This window comes from Tyto alba, unplaced genomic scaffold, assembly GCF_018691265.1.
Source record: "Tyto alba isolate M040663 unplaced genomic scaffold, T.alba_DEE_v4.0 Super-Scaffold_7, whole genome shotgun sequence".
Lineage (NCBI taxonomy): Eukaryota > Metazoa > Chordata > Aves > Strigiformes > Tytonidae > Tyto > Tyto alba.
The window spans coordinates 18,915,733-18,943,266 of NW_024881328.1; the positions used below are offsets into that span (position 1 = coordinate 18,915,733).

General features: G+C 43.5%; 1 protein-coding gene across 2 annotated transcripts in view; it reads left to right on the top strand.

Moving 5' to 3' along the window:
* The window catches only part of LOC104361196 (unconventional myosin-X), a 93,865-nt gene that overhangs the window by 53,572 nt on the left and 12,759 nt on the right, over positions 1–27,534 (top strand). For both annotated transcript variants that reach the window (XM_042784198.1, XM_042784199.1), the window contains 12 exons: positions 4,534–4,640; positions 8,951–9,256; positions 12,234–12,273; positions 13,785–14,576; positions 16,650–16,773; positions 17,261–17,504; positions 18,346–18,441; positions 20,099–20,192; positions 20,824–20,879; positions 22,285–22,427; positions 24,157–24,351; positions 26,839–26,996. In XM_042784198.1, coding sequence (XP_042640132.1) covers positions 4,534–4,640; positions 8,951–9,256; positions 12,234–12,273; positions 13,785–14,576; positions 16,650–16,773; positions 17,261–17,504; positions 18,346–18,441; positions 20,099–20,192; positions 20,824–20,879; positions 22,285–22,427; positions 24,157–24,351; positions 26,839–26,996 — 2,355 coding nt within the window. The remainder of the gene's footprint in view (positions 1–4,533; positions 4,641–8,950; positions 9,257–12,233; positions 12,274–13,784; positions 14,577–16,649; positions 16,774–17,260; positions 17,505–18,345; positions 18,442–20,098; positions 20,193–20,823; positions 20,880–22,284; positions 22,428–24,156; positions 24,352–26,838; positions 26,997–27,534) is intronic.

Below are 27,534 nucleotides of genomic sequence, written 5' to 3' on the forward strand. Positions count from 1 at the left end.
CAAACCAGGAATCATTGCAGTCATTCTTGTCCCTAGATAACCCACACGGCTTGGGTGGCTGCCAGTCTCACAACATTTTAGTGTTAAAGCCTGTGTGTGTGTGTGTGTTGCAGAGCTGCTTCTGCCTGGGAAGCTTTAGAAAGGGGTGGTTAGAGCTGGTAAACATGGAGTTTGAACTTTCTTCCTAGCAGGACAAGAGATGGAAGAATGCTGGGCTACGGCAAGGCCATCAGGGAAATGCATGCAAGGACCAAACTCACATCCACATACTCACCTTTTAGAGTGTAAAAGGTTATAAGCTTTATAGCTTGAGTCAAGGGGCTGCAACATACTGATGACAAGCAGGAAATCCAGGATGCTTTGAGCCCCTGGCAGCAGTAGGATCCCTTTTCTCTTCAGTTCCTATTGTGCATCCTGAAGGACTGAGTCCCTCTGTTTTCACTCACTCCTTGACCTGCACAAACAATTATTTTGGAAAAACAATATAGGTGGTAAATTGTGGCAACCCAAATGTGTTTGTATTTTGCCAAAACACTAGATGTACTTTAATGTAAATTTTTTGAACAATTCTGTCCTATAAACTAAAACTTGGCTGAAGAGCTCTATGAGGCATGTTGGTAAACAGCAGTCTCTCTGCGAGGGTACTGTTTGCTGTCAGGTCTGAATACTGTGGGAAGAAAGAAATGATTAAGAATGTAAGTCTTCATATCTCTCTATTCCTTTATGACTGAAAAGGAAAAATGAAAGGAGTTGGGAAGCAGTTGAGCCATCTTGTTTGGTTGTAGAAGTTATTTTATATTTGGCATGGCTTGGTTTAGAGATGTCTGTCCTGGTAGAGGGGAGAAGATCTATTGATTCTAAAGAATTTATCATTCCAAGGCTGTCCAAGCCTGTTTCACCCTTGCTGCCATGCTGGATGGCTGGCCAGCCCCTGGCTGCTCCAAGGTGCCGTTGCCATTGCCCTGCCATTTCATTCTTCAGATGAGTTGTTTGATGTTTTTTCCCATGCTCAGATGGTAGCAAAGCCATTTCATTGCTCCCTTGGAGGCCCCTCTCACAACTCTGCTTTGTGATGGTGCCTCCAGAAAGCCTGCCCCTAGGAAAGCAGATGCCAAGGTGAGGCCCCGCAGAGTAGTGGTGCTTCCTGGTAGTTCCTTCCCTGGCGCCTGTATCCAGCTGCTCTGTCTTGGGTTTGGGTTACAGAGTGCTTAGTCTGCGTTCATGTTTTAGCTGGTGCTAGGTAATACAGGCCTGGAATACTTGGGTTGATGAAGAAATGAGCTCTAATTTTCCAAGAGGCTTTCAGATAAGAGTGAAGTGAAGCTACAAGCTAAGGGGCACAGCTGTCCTGGAGAGAATGTCCCTTGTGTTCCCCTGCTGCCACTTCTGCTGTACATGTGCAGCTCTGGATACCCAGGTAGTGATGCCCACAACTAACCTTGGAGTCAGGAGTAGCTACTGAAAAAGGTGTGACAGACCAATGGGGATGTAACCTAGGAAGAAGTACAAGGGGTGGGTGAAGAGCAAGGCTTATAGAAGGGGGAATACTTCCTGCAAAATGAATGGAAGGATAATTATATCCCTAGCAATTGTTTGGAGGAGGAAGGAAAAGACTCTGTGAATTAGTGCAGGGGATTGTGAAGCTTGGGAAAGGAAATGGAGGAGGAAGGGCAGGATGATCTTTGTGTTTTTCATTAAGAATAGAGCAGCTGCTGTGCTGGCAATTGTCAAATTAATGTTTATAAGAGGTATTCATGTATATAAGGCAGGTTTTATCCAGTGGCGTGGCACAGATGAGGGCTTGGATCCAAACAAGCCAGTATGGTAATGGAAGAGCTTGTGCTAAGGTTCCCTTTTCACTGGGGATGTGCTGGGATGGAGCAGCAGCTTCTGTGCCCCTTTCCTCAGTGCACCTGGACCTTCTGCCATATTTGCCCATACCGGCAAAACAGATTTGCTATGGCTGCTTAACACAGTAATCCTTGCTTTTTGAAAGCATTCATTTCCACATTTCAACCTGATGTTTTGCAGGACCTGTTTGAAGGAGGAGGTTTCTGTAGACCATTTGGCATCCAGGTCACAGTGACCCGCTTCTGGCTTTCTCAGTGTTGTCCCCGAGAATCATATGATCCCACTTACGTACACATGGGTGCACACGTAGTTACATTTGTGTCTGCTGATCTACACGTAACCTTAACATGTTTGCTGTTGCATCAGTGGTGCATGTAGGCATTGAGGTTGTGTGAGGAATACTGTGGTGCTGCACAGTGGTTTAAAGCTTGGCCAGTGTCTAATATGAGCAGATATAATAGAAGTAACCTTGTATATTTTGTTTAATCATTCCTTCTTCAGACAAAAGTGATCTCATGTTTTCAGAAAGTGACTATGAATTATGATACACAAATGGCTACCTTCCAAGTTATTTCCACAAGGCATCAAAAATATTTCTGGATTTGAACACATTTTACTCTTCTTTGACATCTATGGGAGTCTAAAAAACCCTTAAAATGCCAATAGCTTATAACTAGATATTGGTATGTTATTTGAGATTAACCCCTTACTTTCGAGTATATAAAGAAAATCCCATAGGATTAGGGTTGGGTCTTGTTGAACTCCGCATGCCCTGATTGGGTTTTCTCCCCCTCCTTACTGGCACAGCAAAGTCTGTGCTTGCAAGGGAAATACTGATGGACTTTTTTTCAGTAGTTTTGAAATTCGATGAAGATAATGGACTGAGACGGTGTTTTGCTGGTTGCATTCTTGAAATGGGTGACTGCTGCTTGGTTCTGGAATGTAATGGAAAGAGCATTCCCTGCCTCAAAGAAAAAGTTTTTAAAAGTTTGTTGAGTTGACAGAGGGAGTGGATGTACAACTTGCAGGGAAGGATGCCAGCTTCATGGTTGGCAGTACCTTGATAATGAACCTTCTTTTAAGGCTACCTGCGGTTACTTAGTCATTACAAAATAGCTCATTTCTTAAGGCCATCTTAATGGTAATAGCTCCACAGGAGAAATTCAAGTCCAAGAAAGCCACTGGGTATGGGTACTAACTCAGGGAGAGGTTTCAGTACCTGGTGGTCATTGCAGGGCTCAAAAAGAGCCTAAATAAGTAATGAGGCCAAAAGCAATGATGGAAAGGAAGGTATACAGAGATGTAAGGAGAGGTAAGAGGGCAAGGGAAGAGTTTGTGCAGAACACTGGACTAAGGGACAATTCCAACCTCTGAACATCCCTCTGGCCTCTCAGCATAGCCACATGGATCCAATAAATTTTTAAGGGGTTTTTACTGATTAATGTAGTTCTGCAGATTGATGACTGTCATCTCACAGCCTGTGTTCGCAGCAGTGCTTTAACAAGCAGGTCAGCACTTGCCTAGTGTAGTCTGTTCTGCTGCTGGCCCTGGCAGAGATTTAGCCAACGTCAGGCAGCGGGTCACACGAGCACGGCCATATGGCAGTTGCTGCGGTGACTGCAGCTTGTACGGACGTACCTTAGCCAGCTTATTCTAGGCTGGGTACTGCTAGCAGAGTACCCACAGCGCTGTGGACCTCTGTGCAGGCAGCAGTCCATCTCAGAAAGCAAAGCATTCATTTCGACAGTTTGTGCTGAACCCTGTACTAACACAGCGCCAGAGAGCTGATTTAAAGTAGCTCAGATATGTCAGCACAATTCCTGCAAACATACCCTTATCTTGCTTGTATCTCAGTCCTTTTGTCTCTGAGATAACACCATCATCCCTCACACAAGCATTTAGCGCTGAGCAGAGGTCTGAAATACAGGTGATGGAAGATGCTTGAGAATTAAAATACTGGACACTGAAGTGTGCAACCAAGTAATGCTTGGAGACCTCTCCCATGGGGGCTCAGTTCCCTCTAATGCATGGCTGCACTGCTGAGCCTCTTCAGCGTGGAAGCATCCTACCACAGAAATTCTGGCGCTGGTGGAGGGCTTCGGCTCTGGTGGACTGAGGGTACACTCAGCTTTGCACCTCAGGAGGGGCTTTTAGCTTTCCAACTGTCTTCCATTATTAGGATTGCTGTTAAGACTGTTTCCTGCAGTCTAGAAATCTAAATGCTCCTCTCTTTCCTTGAAATGCGGAGGAGTTTCTTTGCAAAATATTTAATCACGCAAGTAGGTATCAGTGCCTGCTGCAGGGAGGTACTGGATTGCGCAGGGGAAGCTGTCAGCTGGGAAAGAGTTAATCACAGGCGCAAGCACAGGCTCTCCTCCTCCTCCCTTGTCTTTCCCTCCTTCCTCTGCTCCCTCCCTCCCTCTCTCTCTTTTAAGTCTTGACCACGGAGTGAGGGAGGCGGGGGTTGGGCACAGAGTTTGGCTCCTGTCGCTGCAGAACTTTTTGCCGGTGCCGTGAGCGCGGGCACGGCGGGGCCGGGGCTGGAGCCGGGGCCGGAGCCGCGGAGCCCGGGCACGGAGCGCGCTCGGCGCTGGTCACCCGGGGATGAAATCTCCCGGCTCTCCCGGGGACTGACTTCTTTCCTCTCTTTGTGTTTATTGAAACTCCTCCCCGTGGCGTCAGGTTTTCCTGAAGGAAGCTCTTGAGCAGAAGCTGGAGAAGGATCGGGAAGAGGAGTTGAGGAAAGCAGCTATAGTCATCCGGGCCCACGTCTTGGGCTACATGGCAAGGTCAGTGCTGGGGGCTGCCCAACCATCCCTGTGCTTGCGTGCCTGGGTTGCCCCGACCCCCTGCTTCGCTCTCTAGTCCCCTCGCATCCCTCCCTTCTTCCCCTCCTGTATTCTAAGGGAGAGGTGCAGTATCTGCCCTCCCTGCCGGAATCAGTTCTGCTGAAATCTTTCTCCACCTTTGCCACCTCTTCTTCAATTCTGTGTGCGCTTGCACCCTCCCTCGACACTGCTCAGCAGGGACCTCTGTACCTGTTGCTTGCCTCCGATGACACCTTTTCCTTGCCTTCAGGGCTCTCCTGGCTGGGCCCCACCTCTGCTTTGGGTCCCCTCCTTTTACTTATGCCTGTCAACTGTGTTTTCTGCTCCCCTTCCAAATCGCTTCTTCCTCACTTGCAGCTCTGCCTTTGCTCACCCTCTTTCCTCGCCCTGCCTGTTTGCCTCGTGATCTCCCTCTCCTTTTAATTAACTCTTCAGAATTGGTTTTTGGCCAGCTTTGCACCAGTAATCTCCTCTTGCCGCTCCCTTTTGCACCTGACCAGAGGAGCGTTTGGAGAACCAACTGCAGACAAACCGCCCCTCCTCTGCCCCTCGCCGTCAGTGTAACAGCTGACTCCTTAATGGCTGTGGCATGCACACTTAATCCCAGTAAGATGCTCTTTCCTGGCTGGTCTCTGCTCCAGACACCTGTCAGCCAGGGGTGTGAGGAGGTGAAAACCCAGGCCAGCAGAGCTGTTCCAGCAGTCACTCTTTTTAGAGCTCCAGTTACACCAGGTAGCTCATTTTGTGTTGGGAAATGTGTGCAAGAGTTGTACCCTGCCTTGCCAATGTGGAGTATCAGCAAAATACACATTTGGCCTCGGGGGCTTTTATTCATTTATTTATTTCCCTCTAGGAAAACAAATGAGCTAGCTCTATTGTTTGTATATGAGATTACAAATTCTTTGTGTCAGGCCTCCGCTCTATTTTACTTTGTGTCTAGCATTTGGAGAGAGGGGTAGGGATTAGCACAGGAAAATTGATTTTTCTGGGAAACATCACTGCAGGCAAACTGGATTACTGCTTTTCTGAGTGCCTTGGGAGGTAGATGCTGCCCTGCAGGGCTGTGATGGAGACTGTTGCAGTCGTGCTCCTTTTGGCGAGAAATCTTGTGGTTCTCCAGTCTCCACGGACCTGAGTTCTTGGTCCCACATGTTGCTCTTCTGAGTCTCCTCTTTAAGAACGAGCTGTGCTTCTGCAGCCAGAGTGGAAATCCTCACAAGCAGCTGGAGGTAACTTGACTTTGCAGGAGAGGAGAGCAGGGAGTGAGGAAAGAGCTAGGAGAGAGACTGGAAAACTTCTCTGTGAAGAGTTTCCAGTTGCACTGCACCTGTATTGGAGAAGGTCCAGCAAGGGGGAGTTCATCTGGGCAAGTGCTGAATGGTCTGTGCAGAGCTGGGCAGAGGTCAGGAGTACCAGCGTGCGCTGCCTTAAGCTTGATACCATTTCTGTTAGTTTTGCAAGGACAAGTGTATTTAAATTCATTTGGTCTCATGCAAAGTAGGTTGGCAAAGAAGGGTACATATGCCACAGGAAGGATTTTCCTGTTTTTCCCCCCTCTGTGAACTTGTTCTGTGAGCCTGGAGAACCAGTCCTAAGGGTGAGAACGTTTTCTTTGCTCTAATTCCCTGCAGCCTAGTATTGCTGACTGATTACTAAAATGTGAGACAAGAAAATGAAGCCCATTCAAATGATCCCATTTTTCTTAGCTAATCTCTGGTACTCTGAACTGCAGGTACGGCTTCACCAGCTAAAACACACATAGCTGTTCCCAGGCTTGCAGGATCCATGTACAGATTTGGCTGTGTCCCTGGATTCTGCAGGACCTTATTGCTCAGGGTAAGAAGACAGTAGGGAATTACTCCATAGCCCCGTGTTCTCTAGTCCTTGGAGGCATAACTGCTAACTACAGCTCATCGACAGAATAATTAACTTAATTTCAAACGCAACATTGGAGCCTTGCAGCCTCCCTGCCTTCTCTTGTGGCATATGGTCAGGATGTGTCCCAACTCTGGCATGGGCTGCAGGTTGAATTTCTTTGGCCAATGTAAGAGGGTGAGTGGAAGGCTGAACAAGGGGAATGAAATTCATGGCCTGTGTGCAGCAATTCTAGCTGAAGGGCATCTGCAAGCCTGACTGCGGTCATGAGGAATGAGGGGGCACTTCAGCCTGGCAGATTAGCAGGCAGAGCCAGCCTGTAGCTGGGCAGGGCTTGGCACATGTTGCACTAGAGAGAGTTTCTGGCAGATGCATTTTGTAAAAGTCAGAGTGCCCTTTTTGATGCACTTATATCTGCCTTGGCAGAGGGTGCGTGTGCAGCTGTTCACACCCCATGTGCAGGGCACAAGGAGGACGGAGGGAGCAGGGGTGAGGGGACTACAGCCCAGGAGCAATTAATCTAAAACCTCCCGCTTCTTATCACCTCTTTCCTTTCCTCCTCTTTTCTCTGTGCTTCCTCCCTTTGACTTAATACTTTTGGAAAGGAGCATGACCTTTGCACACTACTGCTGTTAGCATCCCTCTCCTGATTTTCTGGACTAGACTGACGTATATGATGTGCAGGGAGGTGGCAAGCTGTCAGCATGGGTCCCTGTTGCCATTTGAAAGGGATTTGATTGCCAGGAAGGGGATTTTGAGGTGTGTCCTTTCCTCAGGGGGTTGCACAAGGTCTGCGGGAAGGATATGTGAGAATACTGTGCTATTTCCAGCATGCTTTCTAGGACTGTAAGACCTCACAGGATTACTGTAGCTTGCTGGTCCAAGATCCTGTGTAACAACCCCATAGAATTTCCCTGTGCAAATTCTGGTTTGGAATGAAGAAGGTTTTGATTTGAATAGTACCAATGATCATTTCCCTACAGCAAGATATTAAGGCATCTGACTATATTAAATTACTTTTTAAAATGTCCACTTATTTCCAACCTGAATAGACTTCAGCTTCAAGTCAATTAAATCTTATGTCCCTGTTGGATAAATAGAAATGCTACCCAAAAATGTGGGTACTTTGAGTAGGATCAAGCCTTTCCTTAGCCTTCTCTTTATTAAGGTCATGGAGCAAGTGATCTCTTTCTATAAGCCAGAATTTCTGGTTCCAATCCTGCTTCCTCAGAAATCATTTGAGGGTCCAACATTGTTCTTGAAAGGGAGGTGCTAACACTGAACACAGGATAAAAGTAGCAGTGCAGTCCCCTTCTATGCAGTATTTCTGCTTGCAGGTGTAAGAGTCCCAGTAGTATATTTTTCTATAGCGTTGTGATGGGAGTTTGCCTTCACCCAGTGATCCCTGTGGCCCCAAAATCCTTTTTTGACTTGCTGCTTCCTAATACAGTCCCACATCAGGTGTGTTTGGTCTTTGATTCTTTGATACAAGACCTTATGTTTGGCTCTTTTGGATTGTTTAATGTTTGCTTCAATCTAGTTTACAGATTGATCCAGATTAGTGTGTAATAGTAACTCTTTTGTTATTTGCCTGGTTTGTGTACTATGTACAAACTTCTACCAGTGAATTTTTTTTCAGGTCCTTGATAAAAATAGTCTGTAATCCAGCGGCAAGAACTGACTTTTCTAGAACTTCACTAGTCTGCAGAAATACAGAATGATGATTCTTTTCTTTTGGGGCACTACCATGTTTTTTGGTTTAAAAGCGCTGCAAAGTTGATTTTGATATCAATACTGTTTAAGTAAAATGTTATGCAACAGAAGTATATGTTTAATGGAAGCCTGTTACAATGTTACATTCAGCAATCAATATTGTAGTATTACTGTGTTTTCTCCCAAACAATATGAGATTAATGTGACCAGATCTATCTCCTTTTCCTGGGGTAATTTGGATCTGGCCACTTAAAAGATGGGGCAGTATGGGACTTTGTTCTCATATAGTAAGACCATTTGTATGTTTTTATTGTAATAAATCCACACTGAATGATTACGCTGATTGCACAATGAATGTGTGTATGTGCAATGCAGGGAGACTTTGGGCCAGCAGACCTTCTCTTTCCATGTACCAGATATCTGTCCTTCATCCTCTGAGAGTCTTCACGAAAGTAGATGCCCACAGAAACAAACCAGTGGTAAATACAGGAGTGTGAACAGTGAGGAGAATTATGATTTGTGGGTAGCAGCAGTAGAGGAACAGAAATTGTGTCATTGCTGAGCAATATTTTTCCAAAATCATGTTTCTGTGGATGTGGTAAGGTTGGTCAATATACCAGGACATGAGAAATGCAAAGCTTATATTACTTCATGGCGCATTAAGTGTCTGGTTCTGTTTTTAGGAAGAAGTATCAAAAGGTGCTAGCCAGTGTTGTTATAATCCAAAAGAACTACCGAGCGTACTTCTGGAAGAAGAGCCTGCTGCGCCTGAAGGCCTCTGCAGTCACCCTGCAGAAGCACTGGCGTGGCTGCCTGGCTCGCAGCCGCTACCAGCACCTGCTGCAGCAGGAACTCAGGCGGAGGCGGGAAGTGGAGGAGAGAAGGAGGCAAGAAGAGGAAGAACAGATCAGAAGAGAGGAAGAGGAAAGACAATGGCAAGAAGAGGAGGAGCGTAGGAGGAAACAGGAAGAGGAAGAGGTGAAGGAAAGGTACAAGATGGTATCTTGCACTCATAGTTCCCTAACACTGAAGCTGCTGAGGTGTAAAAGCGGGTCTGGGGCACCGGCATGGTGGTAACACTGGAACAGCAGTTGCATGAGACAGTGTTCCAGTGCTGGGGGACAGAGTTGGGGTGGGCAGTGGGCAGTTTAGAATAGAAAAGCAGCATGGAAAAGGGGTGTTCTGCTTCCTTTAGGAAATATAATTCCTGGAGTATTTTTACCTCTGTTGAGTGGTTTTCTGCTATGGAATGTACATGAAAGGAGGCAGTTTCACTGATTGAGCAGAGATGCATAATTTGCTCATTGTCTTTGCAGCGGTAAAGGAAGTTTTATTCAGTTTTCCAAAATCTGGAGGGATTAGCTGTGTGAGAAGATGCCAGTATCATGGGTCTTGGTGCGTTCAGAGAGCAAAATGGAAGTGCACCCGTGCTGCTCCTGCAGTTCTTACACTTGTAAAGATACATGTGCTCTCCCTGTTGATGTTGCTGTGTATCTCCGGTCAGGGATATGGATATGTTAAGAGATCAGGAGGGGAAAGGAAAAGCTAATGTGACAAAAAGAGGCAATCTGTGAGCTGTGACAGTACACATACTGAGAATCCTGCACCTCATGCATCATTTACTGTTTACTCCATGGTTACATACATCCTATCCAAACGGTGTGTCTCTCTTGATAATCTTTTGTCTTAAGAAGCATAAAACTTCAACTATGAGATTATTATGTAAGTTTGAACAAATAATCCTGTGACATTTTATGTTTTTCATAAATAGTTGGTTATGTTTCTCATAGGCTTTTGTTACATACTTGTCCTGAAGTTGGATTTTTGGCAGACTAAGATGTGTGACAAGCATCACGAAATTCTAAGGTTAGAAGCATGTCACAAGGAAAAGAGATGGCCTGTGGTTTCACTGGAGACAGTAGGGTGATGTATTTGCTGGGACATGACATGGAGTCAGTGACACCAATGATGAACAGTTTGGTCGAGGAATTTGTTGAACAACGCTGCAGGCTCTATTTTAACAATGTGCCAATTTTCAACAACAGCCTCATCAGCAACATGAGGCTGTGCAAGTTCAGAATGTCAGTAACTAGTTTGCAGATATCAAATGCTACAGAAGCAAGGCTAAGATTTGTGGTTTTACTGTATTGTATTATTGCATTTTAAATAGTAACCAGTAGTAGTTTTTTTAAATAGGAGAAAACTCTTGAATGGGATTCTTCCATCGTGTGTACTGGTTATGGTACTAGTGCAATGTTTTCACAGTAAGTCGGATGAGGAAATGTGAACATCCTTATAATTTGCAGATAAAACCATCTGGTGAGAAACTGTAAGTATATAGCTAGGCAGGATTACAATTCAAATAATTTTGGCAAATTAAAGAAATGGTCTGGAAAACATAGGATAACTTTCAATACAGACATATGCAGATTTACAGTTAGGAATAATCAAATGCAGAGAGAGAAGGAGGAATGCCTACTTCAGCAGCAGGAAGAAGGTCTGGAGGCTAAGTTGAGTATTAGTCACCAGTGTCATGCTGTGTGAGAGGAGGAAGCAAATGCTGTCTATAAACAGGATTGTTTCTGTAAGATGTGGGGGTGATTCTTCTGTTCCACTTGGCACTGGTAAGGCTTCAGTTGGAATACTGTCCCTAGTTTTGGGTATCACATTTCAGGAAGAGTGTGGATCAGTTGGAGATGGATGGAAAGCAGCAAGAAATATCAGAGGTCTAAAAGATGTGAGGAACAGTTGCAGGAGTTGGTGTGTATACTGTAGGTGTTATTCCTGATTTGTTTTAAAATGGCTCTGCTTCTTGAACAGAGCTTCTCTTTAAGGCAGTTGTTTAACTCATGACTACTGTTAAAGATCTTTCAGTAGAGTTGGAACCATCTGGATCTCACTTATGTCAGCTTTCATTTATAAACATTTCCTGGATTTTTTTGAGAAAGAGAGAGAGAGGGCGCAAGAGTGAGAGCTTTAAGGACTTTGTGACTTGCAGCTGCAATTTAGAATATGGCTGGGAAAAACTGCAGGGCCTGGGAAATAAATATTGTTGCCCTCCTATTCTGCTTGGGGTTGAATTACAGATTTGAAAGTTACTACTGGCAGACTGAATTCAGCTGCACAGTGGTTGCTACAGGCAAACTCTTCCATCTAGCCACATCCTATCCCTGCTTCTTATGCATGACCCTGGCATTTGTCTGTCTACTAGTTCAGTTGCTTGTAGCGTGCAGTGGAGAAACTGGCCATAGTGACAGCCTTCCCTTGGAGTACAACCTTTTTGATCTGGGTGGAGATGCAGCACCGTGGGATAGTTTTTTTTCCTCTCCTCATGTTTACTAACAAACTCTGACTCTTACAGCCTTTAGTAGTAAACATGGTTTTGCATGCCACTGAGAAGTTATGCAAGCACCCAGGTCTTCAGAATAGAAAGTCCTCAACCTAGCCATTTAACAAAGTACAAAAATATGATAACTTTTGGGGGACTTTAATACAGTAAAAGCAAAACAAAACACAAATTCAAAGCTGGTATTGCAATAATTCTGTTCTGTTTAAAAAAACCCAAACAGTTTCCTGATATCTGTAAATTACGCGTGTACAACCTCATTTAATATCCATGGATGTATGTATAATACTTTAGAAGATGCTGTTTACATTTATCATGGGTCTAACTGATCTGTCTTTCTGTCACTATTTCCAATGTCCTTCCCATTGTGTTCCAACTAATCCAATTTCCCGATTGATCTGAAAGTTAAGTGCATGGGGAAAATCTGTTGTATACACAAAGGTCACTCCAACCACAGAGAATTGGATTTTTACTAAATTACAAAAGCTCTTAAATCAGCCTTACAACAGGTACCTTATTTTAACCTTATCCATGGAGGGTTGATGCGTCCATGTAATTCTGAAACCATCACGTGGGAGAACTGGGTATATCTCTGACTATTATATCTTGTTTTTTAACAGAGAAAAGGAGCAACTGAATGTGCTACTCCAGCTTGCTCAGGTAAGTTTAACAGTTATTCTTTTCATATGTCTTCTCTTGGGTGAGTATCTGTAAAGGGTCCTTCATTGCCTGTGCTTTGCCTGGAGCTAATATTATTGTGGCAACACTATTTAAAAAATGGGCTTTGTTCACTCAAAACCTGCAGGTGTTTGGCTTTGGCAGAGATGCATAGAGTTAACAAGGTAAGGTTTTTTCCAAGGCTCATGTACCAGCTTGCATAGTTCCTATATGAAAATTTCTGTATTGAACATGCAGCATCCTTTTTTATCTCTGCTGCTCGAGCTTATTCCATGACCTTGTGATATGCTACACTGTGACACAGTCTGTTTTGCTGGATTGTTGCCTGTAACAGCCAAAATAAGAGTGCAGCCGGCTGTTACCATGGCTAAAATAACCCCCTTGTAACTGATCTAATTGTTGGTACTGGATATATCAAAGAGCAGACCACCTACCCTGAGGTGTGAGGAAACAGCTGTGTATCTTCTTACTGCTTCTCCCAAAACACTTGTTCCCCAGTTTCAGGCCAGCTCTATTCAGGCGAGATGACATACTAGAGTACAGAAATGAATTTGTCTGCAAGTAAGAGTCAAGCAGAGAACAAACAACAGGGTAACTGTGAAGGAAACAAGGATTGTGGCTTAAATGGGCCAGTTCATTGGCTGTGTTGTCATACTCCTATCAGGAAGTACATGGAATCCTTTTAGAATTTATTCTTGCTTTTTCTTATGTGTGTATGTTTTCAACATCCTCCATGGAGGCGAGAGTGGCTTTATCTTAAAGCTAAACATCAGTGAAAGTTACCAGTATCTTTCGTCTTCTAATTATTATGTATTTGCTAGAAATTTTCTGTTACTTCAGTATGGAGAATAGAGGAAGACAGAGTCTTCAGCAGCCAGCCATCATCCATCCAGTGATGCTAAAGAATGCCAAGAAATGATGGGTAGAGTTTTGGTGGGGTGAGGTTGGAGTGGATGCAGTCCTGCTTCATTGCAGATATCCTTCCCAGACCTAGATTCTGATAGTCAGACCCCCAACTCAGGAAGCAACAAATCCCACAATCGTTTAATTAATTTCTGGGAAATCTTCCGCTCTTAAGCAGGCTGTGCATATATGTATTTGTATGCAGTCGCTTTCTCCTATATGTATATATGCCTGTGAGATAGTTCAAAAAGAGAGGATGGACTTTCAGAATGCTTTTATCCAAACTGTTGTGTACAAAGGGCTGTAACGTGAGCAGCAGACAGAGAGGCTCTTCTAAAAATTCACTGATCCCAGTGAGCTTCTTTGTATGATTCAGAGAGGAGGTAGGCTGCTGGAAGAAAGGAGGTGCCTGAAGGTTCAGTAGTTCTACCTTTAGCTTTTACACCATGGATGATTGCAGGATGCTTAGAGTCATCTTTTTGCAGATGGGAAGTACAGGCAAGCACAGGAGATAGGAAGGGTGAAAGGTCCAGGCAAGGAACACATACAGGTTGAAGAAACTGCTTTAACACTATTATAAATTCTTTCAGGTGGAAGCAGTAAAGTCTGAGGAGGTAGATATTCCCCTGCAAGAAGAAGAGAGACGTCAGATGGAGGAGATCTTAAGACTGGAGAAGGAGATTGAAAAGTTGCAGCAACAGAAAGAGGATCACATGTCTATCATCTGTGAAAACGCTAGGAATGAAATCAATCGGCAACGAGAAGAAGAGATTCAGAGGCTGGAGAAGGAGGCATCTAGAGTTGCCCAGGAGTTCTTGGAGCTGCTGGATTTTGGCAATCTGGATGAAAGTGTGCAGAACTTAGAGCGCTCACTCTCTAGTGAGGGGACACTCAACATTGACTGCAGCCTGGTGGCACCACTGGCTGAAGAAGAAGTGGATGAGGGTTTTCATGCTGATGATGAAGGACGGCCAACTTCCAGTCTGATGGTCTTGAATCAACAGGTCACAAGAAACAGTGGTAACTACTCAGAGAAAGTTGCAGACACAAGCCTTTCACTTCTCCAAAGGCAAGTGGAAGAGGTTGTCCCTGCTCCAGGACAACCTGTGGAAAGAGCCACTAGCCCCAAGGAGAAGAGAGCCCTATCTGACCCAGCAGAAAGCATTTACAGCACTGTCTCAGATAAGCAGAGGAGTAACAGTGGAGAGGTGGGAGAGCCAATTTACACTTCTCCCCCAGATGTGGAGTCTGACTACGACCATGAGGAGTTTGATGGCTGTGGAGATGCAGGTAGTGCCTCAGCTGAGCCTCTGAATGGTGAGGAAGGTCTCAGACACTCCCATGGTACCAGTCTGGACTCCAACCGCGGCAGCCTGGACTCGGTAAGAATCCCTCCCTTCACCTTTCTGGTCATTAGTGTGACTTTGTTGATACTTATAACATCCTTGCCTTCTTACTATATGCCTGCTTGCTTTGGGTATTGTTACTAATATATAACTCTCTCTTACATCAGTAGTCAGCTTGAAAAAAGGGGAAGAATCATACATAGGCTGAAGGCCAGAGGGCTTGTCCAGTGTCTACTGGTACACAAGACAGCACATATATACCTAGGCTATTTTAGATTGTTTCCATCACCATAGATTAATGTAACACCCTTTAGGAAGACTGAAAGCAGGCAACTAGTGTCTGGTAGGTACATGTTCTGCCGTAGAGAGATTTCACAGACATAGCCTGAGCTTCCAGTGGACAATCACAAGAGGAAATGGGAAAAGCTGGGGTTTGATTTGTTTCCATCACTAACGTTTCTCTTGTTCCAGTCCTGTTACTGTTCAGAGTCAAGGGTTTATTTTTAGCCGCTATGTACAAGTTAAGGTATTCTAAAGCTAGAAGAAATTACTCTGCTCATTCAGGCTGGGTTTTAGTGCGCATAACCAAGACTACTGAACCTTTTAATTCCTACTGCAGGGACAATGGCAGGGTAGGAAAGCTGGGCTATTAGTCTCACACTTGAAGCATCTCAGTTTAGAGGCTCTGGACTTCCTGAGTGCCCTCAGGCTAGTTGCTTAATAATGCAATGATAAATCCCCTCACAGAACAGGATGTCAGATAAGCCCACATGGGATGGTGAGGAGTTCAGGTGTGAAGCTGATGACAGCCATAAAAATACTTCAGATAAATGATGTCCCTGAGAGTAGAGACTTGAATTACAAAATATCTTTTAGAAATTTTTTTTTTTTAATGAATTCAATTTACTTCTTTGCTATCCTTTTCCAATGGCAAATTGTGACCCTTAAAAAGTTGTGTGGTTTTTCCTGTTTACATTTCCCTAATGTCAGCTGCCAGCCATCAGAATTTTTTATGATGTGCTCTGCTTGAGTAAAGTTACCTTCTCTGTGGCAGGTACTCACAGATCACTGTCAGGTAATCTTCAAGTCATGAATCATTCTGTCACAGCCTAGGCCAGTTTCTACCATTCTACTTAATATGTAAATAAAAGTAGAGTGTTTTATTGTGCTCCTCTGAGTAAGACTCATGAAAAAAATCCAGTTGATGCTATGTCATGCCATGAGCCACAGGAAGAGATAACTGCAGCCGGATCAAGATCCCATCAGTCACTGCTGATCCAGGAGCACCTGGTTTTTGAACTTAATGACAAGAGAAGGAGAATGAATGAATGGAAAAGGAATGAGACAAAAGAGGAGTGCAAAGGGGACGAGGAGAGGACAGAAGGGAAAAATGAAAAAAAGAACAGCATTTGAGGAAGGAAAAGGTGTAAGGAGCTGCTTTCACTGGTATTAAAGTAATAAAGCCCATCAAAGGAAGTTGTATTTAAGGTAAAGGAAATGATAGTGTAATTTGGGATTTTGCGTGTGAAGTACTTTCTTATGGCTGAGGGCCATTATCTAGTTAGAGAACAGGGATGAGTAAATATAATACTATTTTTCAGTAATTTAGATCTTTGTTTTTAGGGTTCAGTTACCCTGGAAAGTACTTTTTTTTCTAAATCAACCCAAAGCAACGAATTTCCTTGCTGGGGTTAGATCAGTGCTCCATCTTGTCCAGCACCCTGGCCTGTCTGCCAGAAAAATCAGAAAACTTTTCCAAAATGAAAAATTCTCTCTTAATACCATTAAATTAGATTTTGGACTGTGGGCTCTGCCTTGAAACAATAAAGTTTGTTGCTGCAGGTAACTGGAGTTTTCTAGCCATGTCCACTGCCAAATGTCACTCTCCTTTCTGGTATGAAAATTCCGTACTCTGGAGACTCTTGCTTTAGGCATTAATGGGTAAGCTGTCAGGCCTCTAGTTTTACTGTATTGCTTTTTTTTTTGTAAAGGGAGTACGTGTAGTTTTGCACCTTCTGATCATGTGACTTCCCTAGACTTGTTAATTTGCTCCAGTCCTCTTGCGACCAGGAGAACCCAAGTAGCCTGTAGTTCTTCTTTTCCTTTTAGTTTCTGGACAGTGAAGAGGAAGTGGATGTTTACATTGATACAGATGAAGAGTTTTGTAATGGACGAGTTACTATCTTCAATGGCTCAGGGCCACCCTATTTTCACAGCTATCTCTACATGAAAGGTAAGCAGCGTTAGCCAAAACCACGGAAGGATGGAATTCAGGAAACCCTCTTTCTTCTTCTGTTTCTCCAGAATCATCATCTTTATCTGCTCTTAGTTCTCAGTTTACTCTTTTATTTTTTTTTTCTTTTATTTAAAACAAGCAAATAAAACCCAAGAGATAGGAAGTGGATGTCAGGGAATTAGATGGCATTTTTGCTTCTGAGACCTAGTTGCGCCACTTGGTATGGGCTTAAATGACTCGTGAGCTACAAAACTGAGGACAGTACAGAAATATATGAATAGTGCATATATTTCTATACGTTTGTTTCACTAGTTTGTTCTGTTTTACCTCGGTCCAAACTTAAACCTAACCTTGTTTTTTCCCCTTCAGCTCCTTTGTTTTATATAGGAACTAAAGTGGCAACTAAGTGCCCATGAAGCAGGATCAGAATGGAAACACGGCCCTTGTTGCATGTCTGATGAGATCTTGCTCCCTCGCTTTGCAGGAGGTCTGATGAACCCATGGAGGCGGCGCTGGTGTGTTCTGAAGAACGAGGCCTTCATGTGGTTCCGCACCAAGCAAGAGGCGCTGAAGTCAGGCTGGCTCTATAAAAAAGGTGGAGGCATGTCAACACTTTCACGCCGCAACTGGAAACGCCGTTGGTTTGTGCTTCGAGAATCCAAGCTGATGTACTTTGAGAATGATAGTGAGGAAAAGCTGAAGGGGACAATCGATATCAGAGGGGCAAAGTGAGTGAAGAAATAAATCCTTTTGATTGCTAGCACTCACTCTCTAAATCAACAATGAAGTGTCCTTTGCTGCCAGTTCATTGGCCTATGTATCTCCCATAGGGCTAGGAGAATCAGAAACATAAGGGAAGGAAAAAACAATTAGAGCTTCTAGTTTTACTCTGGAGGGAGTCTGGAATTACTTGATAGTTCTTTTTCCAGTCTTGCATTTCATAATCTGTCAGAAGCTCTTTCCAAGCCATGGATAGAGCCAGACCAGGAGGAGCTAATTAACTACATATCCCCATGCATTCTCCCCTACCTTGACTCCATCTGTTTCCTGGCTTCTCCAGGCATTTCACAGAGGTGGTATGAAGCTCACAGGGGCAGTTGAATTTGACAGCATGTACTACGCTTTTTCCTGAGTTCTTAATGCTCTTTTTTCTGCCATAGCCAATTCCTCAGCTTCTGCTGTAAGAAAGGAGAGACTAGTCACCTATTGGCATTGTGTGGACCTGTAAAGTGCCAAAAAGAGTGTCACACCCCACTTTGTAAACAGCCCTTGGTATCAACCTCCCTGTTATCTCTTCTTCCATCTAGTCTCCTGGTGTCTTGAAGAAAATCCATTTAATGCCTTAAACTTTGCTTCTGTAGTAGATTAACTGTACAAATCTTTTTAAGGGGACCCTAAAATTCTTAATGTGTGTTGGAGGAATTTTGTGCTTCTGTCATTTACAAGCCATCTGAACCAGTGATTTCCCATCTGTAAGGTGAATGGTATGATGTGAAGAAAATTGGCCAGATGGAATTTATGCCTGTGAAAGGTTTTCAGTTTTGGCTCTTGTGATTTGCTGTATTCCAGGGAGATCGTGGACATTCATGAAAAGGAGAATGCCTTGGACATTGTGACAGAAGACAGAGTTTATCACATTGTCGCAGAGTCACCAGAAGATGCCAGGTATGAGAGGGAGTTTTGTTAGGTTTGTTCATTCCGTACAGGTCTGACCCAACTACTCATGGGAGAGCCTGGGAAACATAATCGCTAGCCTTTTTCTGGAGAAAAGAGGGGATTTATTCCAGAGTGTAATTTTGTGCTTGCTGGGAGGTACCACACCTACTTTGGGGACACTCTGTTGCAGCTAACGAGATGGTGGTTCAGTCTATCAGTCAGTCACAGGACTGCCACCTTCTTATGTGGCTGTGAGCATGCTGAATTCAAGGGTTACTTCAGGAGACACACAAAACCTTAATATAAACTGGAACATCTAATAGCTGATTTATTTATTAAATGGAATCTTGAATCAAACAAAAAGTCTATTCATGTTGTCTGTAAATGATTGCGAGAGCAGCTGGGTTTTATCCAGGAGACAGAGAAAAGGCTGCAGCTTATCAGAGTCTGTAGTGTCATCTGATAAAATCTTCCTAGTGCAAAGCAAACAAATGACTCATGTCCTTCCTTCTTGGCGTCCAGGCCAGGCAGTGGGAATCAGTTGTTTAAGGGCAGGTTGGACAACCTGTTCTGTCTATGCAAAGCCAAGTTAAGAGGTTACTGTCCCTAGCTGCTTATGTCTTCCCACTTTTCCTACTCTCACCAAAGCTTCTGTTCTTCCACCCCAGCCAGTCTAACTGTTTCTCTGATCTACTTTAATCTGATTTTGTGGAGTTATTTAAAATCTGTTAATATTTCATTTGGGTGTAGGGAGAAGAAGGGGGGAAGGTGTTTGGACACAAGTTAACAGAAATAGACTGAAGAACAGCCACATGAACAAGAAACAGGCAAATTCAAGGGGCAGTAGCTGAAGAAACAGTAACTCCATACCCAGAACTTTCACAACTAGAATAGGCATGCCCTAAGATAATGTTGCAGAATTGCTAGGGCAAGTGTAAAGCAAATGTGGCCTCTGTCAATGCCACATCAGTCTCTGTTCTGAGGGAGAAGAAAGCATCAACAATTGCACTAGCAAAGGGCAGATTAGCAGATGTCACAGAGTATCCAATTTGAGAATCCTCCATGATGTCTAGATGTTTGCTGATCTCACTGGAAGCTACAGATAAGAATCTGCTTGTTCTGCAACAGAGATTAGCCCCCAGATATGTCTGTAAAGAGAAGCCCTTCACAGACAAATAACCTAATACCAAATTAATGTATAAAAACTCCCATGATTAATTAACAGCCATACGACTTTCAAGTTTATGAGCAGATCAGAGAGAGACTAGTTAAGAAGGCTCCCAGGCGTCTCTAGGACTCTAGTCCAAGAAGATTCCCAACTGACCCTATCTTTACAACTGCTGTATGCTCTTCTCAGTCTGTTGATGTGCTCCCTGGTAAGGCCACTGCCTGCTTAGAGTTCCTTGAATAGCAAGTAGAAAACTGGATTTTGCAGGAGCAGCTGTCAGTGGCTTGGAGAACGTGCACAGAATTTTCATGGATAAATAAGGAGGAAGGAAGACATTAGAATCCGGTATGATCAGCCCAAGAGATATTTTGTAGCATAGTCCTCAGGAAATTCTGGATGAAGAAATCTTCCCGATGTCAGCTTTCCAGGTTCCTTGATCATATTCTAGAGCTAGTTTCACTACCCAAATCTTAACCCTGAGTCTGTTTCGATTGCCAGCGGTTGGTTTAATGTCCTGAGCCGAGTACACAGCGCTACAGCACAGCAGCTGAGGGAAATGCAAGACGAACAGGCCAATCCAAAGAATGCTGTGGTGAGTTACTGTGCAACCGGTCTGTGGGCATGCTTAGAGGCTTCTGTGTTTAACTGTTTTGTGCATGTTTTCCCAGCACATGCAGTGCTGTAGTTCGTGAGCAGTATAAGAAAGTTGGACAATTATTATAAAGAAACAGCAAAGCTGATAGAAAAGAGGGTAAGCAGTGGAGAACATGGTGGTTGTGAAGGGTGGCTCAGCTTGATCACCATTAGCTCTCTTTGGTTTGAGGGGAAGAGGGGGGCTGCCTCATGCAGATAAAATGTCTTTGAATGAGATTATGGGACTAGTCTGGGTCACAGTTATTCCAGACAGAAGATACGCACTTGGGAAGAACAACGTATTTATGTGTTTTGCCAGTACTGAGATACTGACAAAGGTTATTTCAGACCTTCATAATGCTGTCTGGAAATTTGTAGCTCTTTTTCCTCCAGTGCTGTGGAGCCCTTACACATCTCATGCTGCTTAGGGAGCTAAGATGACTCATTTGTGCCTTTCTCATATGTTCATTTCTACTCAAGCTATTGGAATTCAGAAGAATGTTTTCAGTTCCAATACTGTTCTTGAAGGATAATGTGTGTAATTTAAGATGCAAGCAATTCCTGTTATCTGTGTCTTTCTCACTGTACAGGGAACCCTGGATGTTGGGCTTATTGACTCTGTCTGTGCCTCAGACAATCCTGATAGGTAGGTACAGCAACCTGACCATCTCTTAGATCAGAAAGTCTCTAACATATTTTTGTGGGTAGGCCTAGGTTTTCTTTGAGGTTTGCATTTGTTTAGACTCATAAGAATTTATCTCCAAAGAAATAAACATAACTGAAGTCTTTAGCTTGTTTCAAGCTATGTCACTTCACAGGCATGAAGTTCACACATGTATTTTCTTTGAAATGAAAATTTCTCCTTTCCCACTTAAAAGTGGAAACAGCATAATCTCAATGTCAAGAAATTATAATTTTACCTATTATTAACACTGAACAAAAACATCCAGAAAAAGCAGCACTTGTAGTTTTTCAACAGGGTAATTTTGAGTTAATCCTGTAAATTTAGGGGAAACAAATGGATGAATTTAGAAGTCTGTACTCTGCTTGAAATCTTTGCAATGCAGCAGAGCACAGACCTTTAGTTTGTAGATTGGTTAGTTTCAGAGAAGAGATTATGGGACATTTCCCATCACTTCACATTAACATTTAATTATTTCCCATAGTGTTAACAAGTTCGACCAGGGCAAAGATTCTTACTACAGTGCTAAAGTAAAATGTTAGCTATTAAGTTATTTACTTATGTGGTCAGGTTTTTTTTTTTTTTTTTTTTTTTTCACACAGGTTGCCAGGGCTTTGGGGTTACTAGTTAAGAAAATGCATATCTCAGTAGTGAACTAAGATTTCATTGATCAAAATGTTTCAGCCAGCTCTCAGCCTGGGCTCCTCACAGTTAATCTGTGTAGCAGTAAAAAACTAGGCACAGATAGTAAGATAAACAGTCAAAATTTGTTCATGCATCTGCTAAGGTATACCCTTCTGGAGTATCAATATTTGAACCAACATTAAACAAATTCTGAGGAAAAGCTTATTTTTATCTTCCATAGGTTTATACAATGGCCAGACAGTTACTTGATTTGCACCTTTACCTTTTGCTTCATACTTGCATTCTACTTTTCAATTTCTCTGCTTTCTCATAGAAATCCATCTTTGCTTTCAAAGCTTTCTGAGTCTGTCCTCTTGGAACTGGTCATATTTTTATTTTTCCATTTTCCTGTAAAGCATCAATTCTGTGCAGAGTTGTGGATATCCTTATGGTAGGACACATTTTGTCTGGACATTTTACAGCTGATCATTAGTTAATGCTTTCTAGTCTTTGGAAATAGCTTTTGAAAGATGTTTAATTCCATTTATCTGGTCTCTGCATTCCTCAGTTTGCAGACCAACTGCACAGGAGATGCTCTTAGGTGTTTCTACACTCCTCTGTAGTTTGTATTCAGAGAATCTTTCTGCATTGTTTATGGGAAGGTAGGGGACATGGCTTTGGGTGAGCTGTGTGTTGAGATATTTGTATGGTTAAAATCAATTTCAGTGCTTTTATTTTCTGGCAGACCAAATTCCTTTGTGATCATCACAGCAAATCGAGTGATTCACTGCAACAGCGACACCCCTGAGGAGATGCATCACTGGATTTCCCTGCTGCAGAAACCAAAAGGCGAATCTAAGGTTGATGGCCAGGAATTCCTTGTGAGAGGTAAAAGGAAATGTATGCCATTATGACATGTGAAACTCATCTTTTGTTTACAATCTGAGGGGGAAGTTTTATTGCAGCTAGTTCAATCTAGAGTTTAGCTGCTCCCCAAACACAGTCATTCTCTGCCCCTCTCCACCTTCCTGCCCACTGCTTGCCACATCCTGTGTTGTTCTGGCAGTGGGTCTTATTTGTTTCCCTGTCAGGTGGATTCAGAAGGCTAAAGCTGGAAAAAAAATAAGTACTTCTTTATACATTTAGTTTTCTGATGTTAGTTCCATAGCCCATTTCAGCATGTCCAGCAAATGCCATCAGGGAATAGGAGGGAGCATGGCTGCTGTTTAGGAGCAGCTGGCTTCGACTGACTATAACATGACACTGCAGCTTTTGTTTTCAGAAAGCTCTGTTCCTTCTGACACCTGTCATGTGAAGAGGGAGGGAGAGAGATCGTTGTGGGATTGCTGCTGTCCTCAGCTACACAAACTAATCTGATTATGGTAGACATAGTGAGGTGAGAATAATTCCCTGAGGCTGAGCAAAAGATTTGAATTATGTTTCTAGGTAGAGCTTAGTTGGAATTGATGATGCATGAGTAGTGATCACACACATATTACAAAATATTCCCCCATTTGTCTCAAATATTTTTAAATTTCCTTAGTACTTTCAGCTTATCACATGGTCTTGAATGTACGAAGACGTTCCTAATCCAGTCTGTGGAAAGCAAGTGCATGAGCAAATTCACTTATATTTTCCAGAAAGTATCAGTGAGGCAATACAGGTCTGAGAGTGATCATGGCAAAGCAGGAAGTCAGGAAGAAAAGGGTCACCAAAAAGTGGCATAAACCTTCCATCCTAGTCTTAAATTCAAGGAGATTGAATGATATAAAGCATATTATCAGACAACATCTTGAGTACCTTAAATTCAAAATACGTAATTGCAAGGCAACAGTTTCTTTTATCTCATATTGTTCATTAGTTAAAGAAAAAAATGAATGCTCCTTGGCAGAGTCAGTGTGTGCTCTACGCTTCACAGTAAGATGTCTGTGTGACAGCGGTATAGCCACAAAGGCATATATTTAGGAAGGTCTGTCTCATTATCTTTTCTTTATGTGGAACCTCTGGGCGCAGTCCCACATTCTTTGAACTATTTCACCTTGTGGGTCAACATTGCTTTTTACAGCTCTGAGTAGAAAATTGTCTTTTTTGACAGCTTTAGCAACGCAGACTGTAATTTTTTCTTTGAATTTTTTCTTTTTCTTTTTTTTTTTTCTTTTTGTGAGAAATCCAAAACCATGGGAGGAAGAGATGCATGTAAAGCTTACAGATCTTTCTACTAGAAGACATGTATCACCAAACCTGTTCCACGGAGGTTTAGATAGGCATTTGGTATCTCTTTGGAAGAATTAATTGTAAATTATTTATTCAGATGTGTGTGACTTGTGAGGGAAGCATCCTGAATAGAGGATGCCCTCCTGGTGATGGCAAACCAAACCACAGATCACCAATAAAAAAATACATGGAGCTGAAGGATGGAACAGCTCTGTGTAAAAATTTGGGCTAATTTCTTAGTGACTGTGCAGGATACTGCTATAGCCAGTAAAACAGAGCTGGTAGGTCCCAGCATGAGCCTTTTGCACAGAGGCACAGTCTGGTCCCAGAGTTAGAGAGCCACCAGTCAAGAGGGGATTGCTGTGGTGGTGAAAGCATTGACATGTTTGTGTTCCTGTGCTAGGCTGGCTTCATAAAGAGGTTCAGAGCAGCAACAAGATGTCCTCTCTGAAGATGAAGAAACGCTGGTTTGTTCTGACAAACACTGCCCTTGATTACTACAAGTCATCTGAGCGCACAGCTGCCAAGCTTGGCACACTTGTGCTCAACAGCCTCTGCTCCGTAGTGCAGCCCGATGAGAGAGTCTTCAAAGACACAGGTAAGAAGAAGAAAGCAGTAATGAGCAGACTTTCCATGTGTGGAGTTGCTTGAAGAGGGGATGGTGCAGGAATGTAATGGTGTGTCATGTTGAGAAGGTAGTCTTGGTGTTATCTGAGGCTCTGTGTCTGGCTGCAAACATCTTTCCCCACAGAAACTGTAAAAGACTTGCAAAGGACCAGAGAGTAGTGTGCAAGCAACACTAAGTCCCTCACACCTGACGGAGATAGACAGTGCCGATGTTTTTTCACTTAGTGTCACAGTTTATCTAAGTGTTTCCCAGATAAGGAAAGGGGTATGAGTTCTTATAGTTGACACTGTAATTATCAGTACACCTCCATAAATAACTCACTATGACCTACATTTGTCTCCAAGGTCAATGTTATTCTCTTAAATAACAGCAATGGCATACACTGTAAGTCCTCTTTTCAAGCATCACTCCACTTGTTAGAAATAAAAGATGACAAGGGCCTGTGTTTGCTTTCTGTGCAGCATGATACAGTTCTGGGAAGGCAGGATCTGCCACGATCCTCCATTGCTTGCCTTAGGTGTTTGGGAGGGAACTTGGGTTATGGGGTTAAGGGTGAATCCATGTTTTTGATCTCAACAGATGTCTAGGGCTGCCTTTAGCAGAATGAATTGTCATCACCGTGATATGTTCTCTCAGTTTATGTCAAACACATTATTTTTAAAAGTTATGAGAATTGATTTGGCAATCTGACTGGGTGCTGTGGGTAGAGCGGTCACTTTCCGAGTGATTAATAGCACCGTGTAGCCCAAACACTGTCTGTGAAAGTGAGCTGCCTGATTGGCAGGGAAGTATTCCTGTTACACTGCAAAGTACTTGTATCTTGGAAAGCTGTCTTTGTACCAAAGCCTGGATTGGGACATTCCTGCTGATAAATATGTTTTGGGAATGGGGGATGTTTAATGGCTACCTAGTCAGTTTTAACCAGACATACCATATGTTGCTATCAAAGCAGCAGGGGTTTTCCTCAGCCACATGCTACAGACAAAAAGAGAATCATAGAATCATTTAGGTTGGAAAAGACCTTTAAGATCAGCAAGTCCAACCATTAACCTAGCACTGCCAAGTCCACCACGAAACCATGTCCCTAAGCACCACATCTACATGCCTTTTAAATACCTCCAGGGATGGTAACTCCACCACTTCCCTGGGCAGCCTGTTCCAGTGCTTGACAACCCTTTCAGTAAAGAAATTTTTCCTAATATCTATTCTAAACCTCCCCCGGTGCAACTTGAAGCCATTTCCTCCCATCCTGTTGCTTGTTACTTGGGAGAAGAGACCCAACACTCACCTCGCTACAACCTCCTGTCAGGTAGTTGTAGAGCACGATAAGGTCTCCCCTCAGCCTCCTTTTCTCCAGACTAAATAGACCCACTTCCCTCAGCCTCTTCTCATAAGACTTGTGCTCTAGACCCTTCACCAGCTCCGTTGCCCTTCTCTGGACATGCTCCAGCACCTCAATGTCTTTCTTGTAGTGAAGGGCCCAAAAGTGAACACAGTGTTTGAGGTGCGGCCTCACCAGTGCCAAGTACAGGGGGACAAGCACTCCCCTAGTCCTGCTGGCTACACTATTCCTGATACCAGTCAGGATGCTATTGGCCTTCTTGGCCACCTGGGCACACCGCTAGCTCATATTCAGCTGGCTGTCAACCAGTGCCCCCAGGTGCTTTTCCATGGGACAGCTTTCCAGCCACTCTTCCCCAAGCCTGTGGTGTTGCATGGGGTTGTTGTGACCCAAGTGCAGGACCCAGCACTCAGCCTTGTTGAACCTCATACAGTTGGCCTCAGCCCATCCATCCAGCCTGTCCAGATCCCTCTACAGAGCTTTCCCACCCTCAAACAGATCAACATTCCCGCCCAACTTGGTGTCATCTGCAAGCTTACTGAGGGCACACTCAATCCCCTCATCCAGATCATTAATAAAGATATTAAACAGAACTGGCCCCAGTACTGAGCCCTGGGGAACACCACTTGTGACCAGCCGCCAAATGGATTTAACTCCATTCACTCTTCGGGCCCAGCCATCCAGCCAGTTTTTTATCCAGCAAAGTGTATACCTGTCTAAGCCATAAGCAGCCAGTTTCTCCAGGAGAATGCCGTGGGAAACAGTGACAAAGGCTTTACTAAAGTCTAGGTAGACAACATCCACAGCCTTTCCCTCATCCACTAAGCAGGTCACCTTGTCAGTGAAGGAGTCGAGCAGGTTAGTCAAGCAGGACCTGCCTTTCATAAACCCATGCTGACTGGGCCCGATTGCCTGGTGGTCCTGTACATGCTGTGATACGGCAGTCAGGATGATCTGCTCCGTAGCGTTCCCCAGCACCAAGGTCAGGCAGACAGGCCTGTAGTTCCCTGGATCCTCCTCCTGGCCCTTCTTGTAGATGGGTGTCGCATTTGCTAACCTCCAGCCATGTAACATGGAAGCAAGTTTCTCCTTCCAACTTCTTTGTTTCTCCACAGGCTATTGGAACATCATTGTCCATGGGCGAAAGCACTCCTACAGACTCTACACGAAGCTGTTGAATGAAGCTATGCGCTGGGCCTCTGCCATTCAAGGTGTCATTGACAGCAAAGTTCCTATAGAAACACCTACACAGCAACTAATCCGTGACATCAGGGTAAGTAGCAGCATGCTAATTCCCAAGTGAGTTGGGAAATAGATCACCACTGGCCTTATCCCAGTCATTGCTGAGAATGTGGCAAGAAACAGGGTTGCTGTCTTAGAGGGGAAAAAAAAAAAAAAAAGATGATAAAAGAAACCTAAATGACTGTGCAACTAAGTAATCAAATCTTACCTGAATTTTATTTTGAATTATCATGCTAATTAATCTGCATAAGTCTAGGCTAGAACTGTGTACAATTACAAATTGCATGCAGGATTACACCGTCAAGTATTTGCAAATCCCTACTTCATCCTTTCCTCTCCTAAGCATCCTCCTAACACAAATATAAAAATTTCGATTCCTACCAACCATGTGACTTTGCTGTACCCTGCAGTTCTCTTGGTACCTTAGGCTTGTGTGGTTAAATAGCAGAGTGGAAAGAAAGGGTCCTTCAAAATAGCAGAAATTGTGCTGCTGTAGTGGGAGTAATTTTTGAAAAGGCTTCTTTACAGAAATTGTGGCAAATTAAATGAAGACTCATATTAGAAGACAC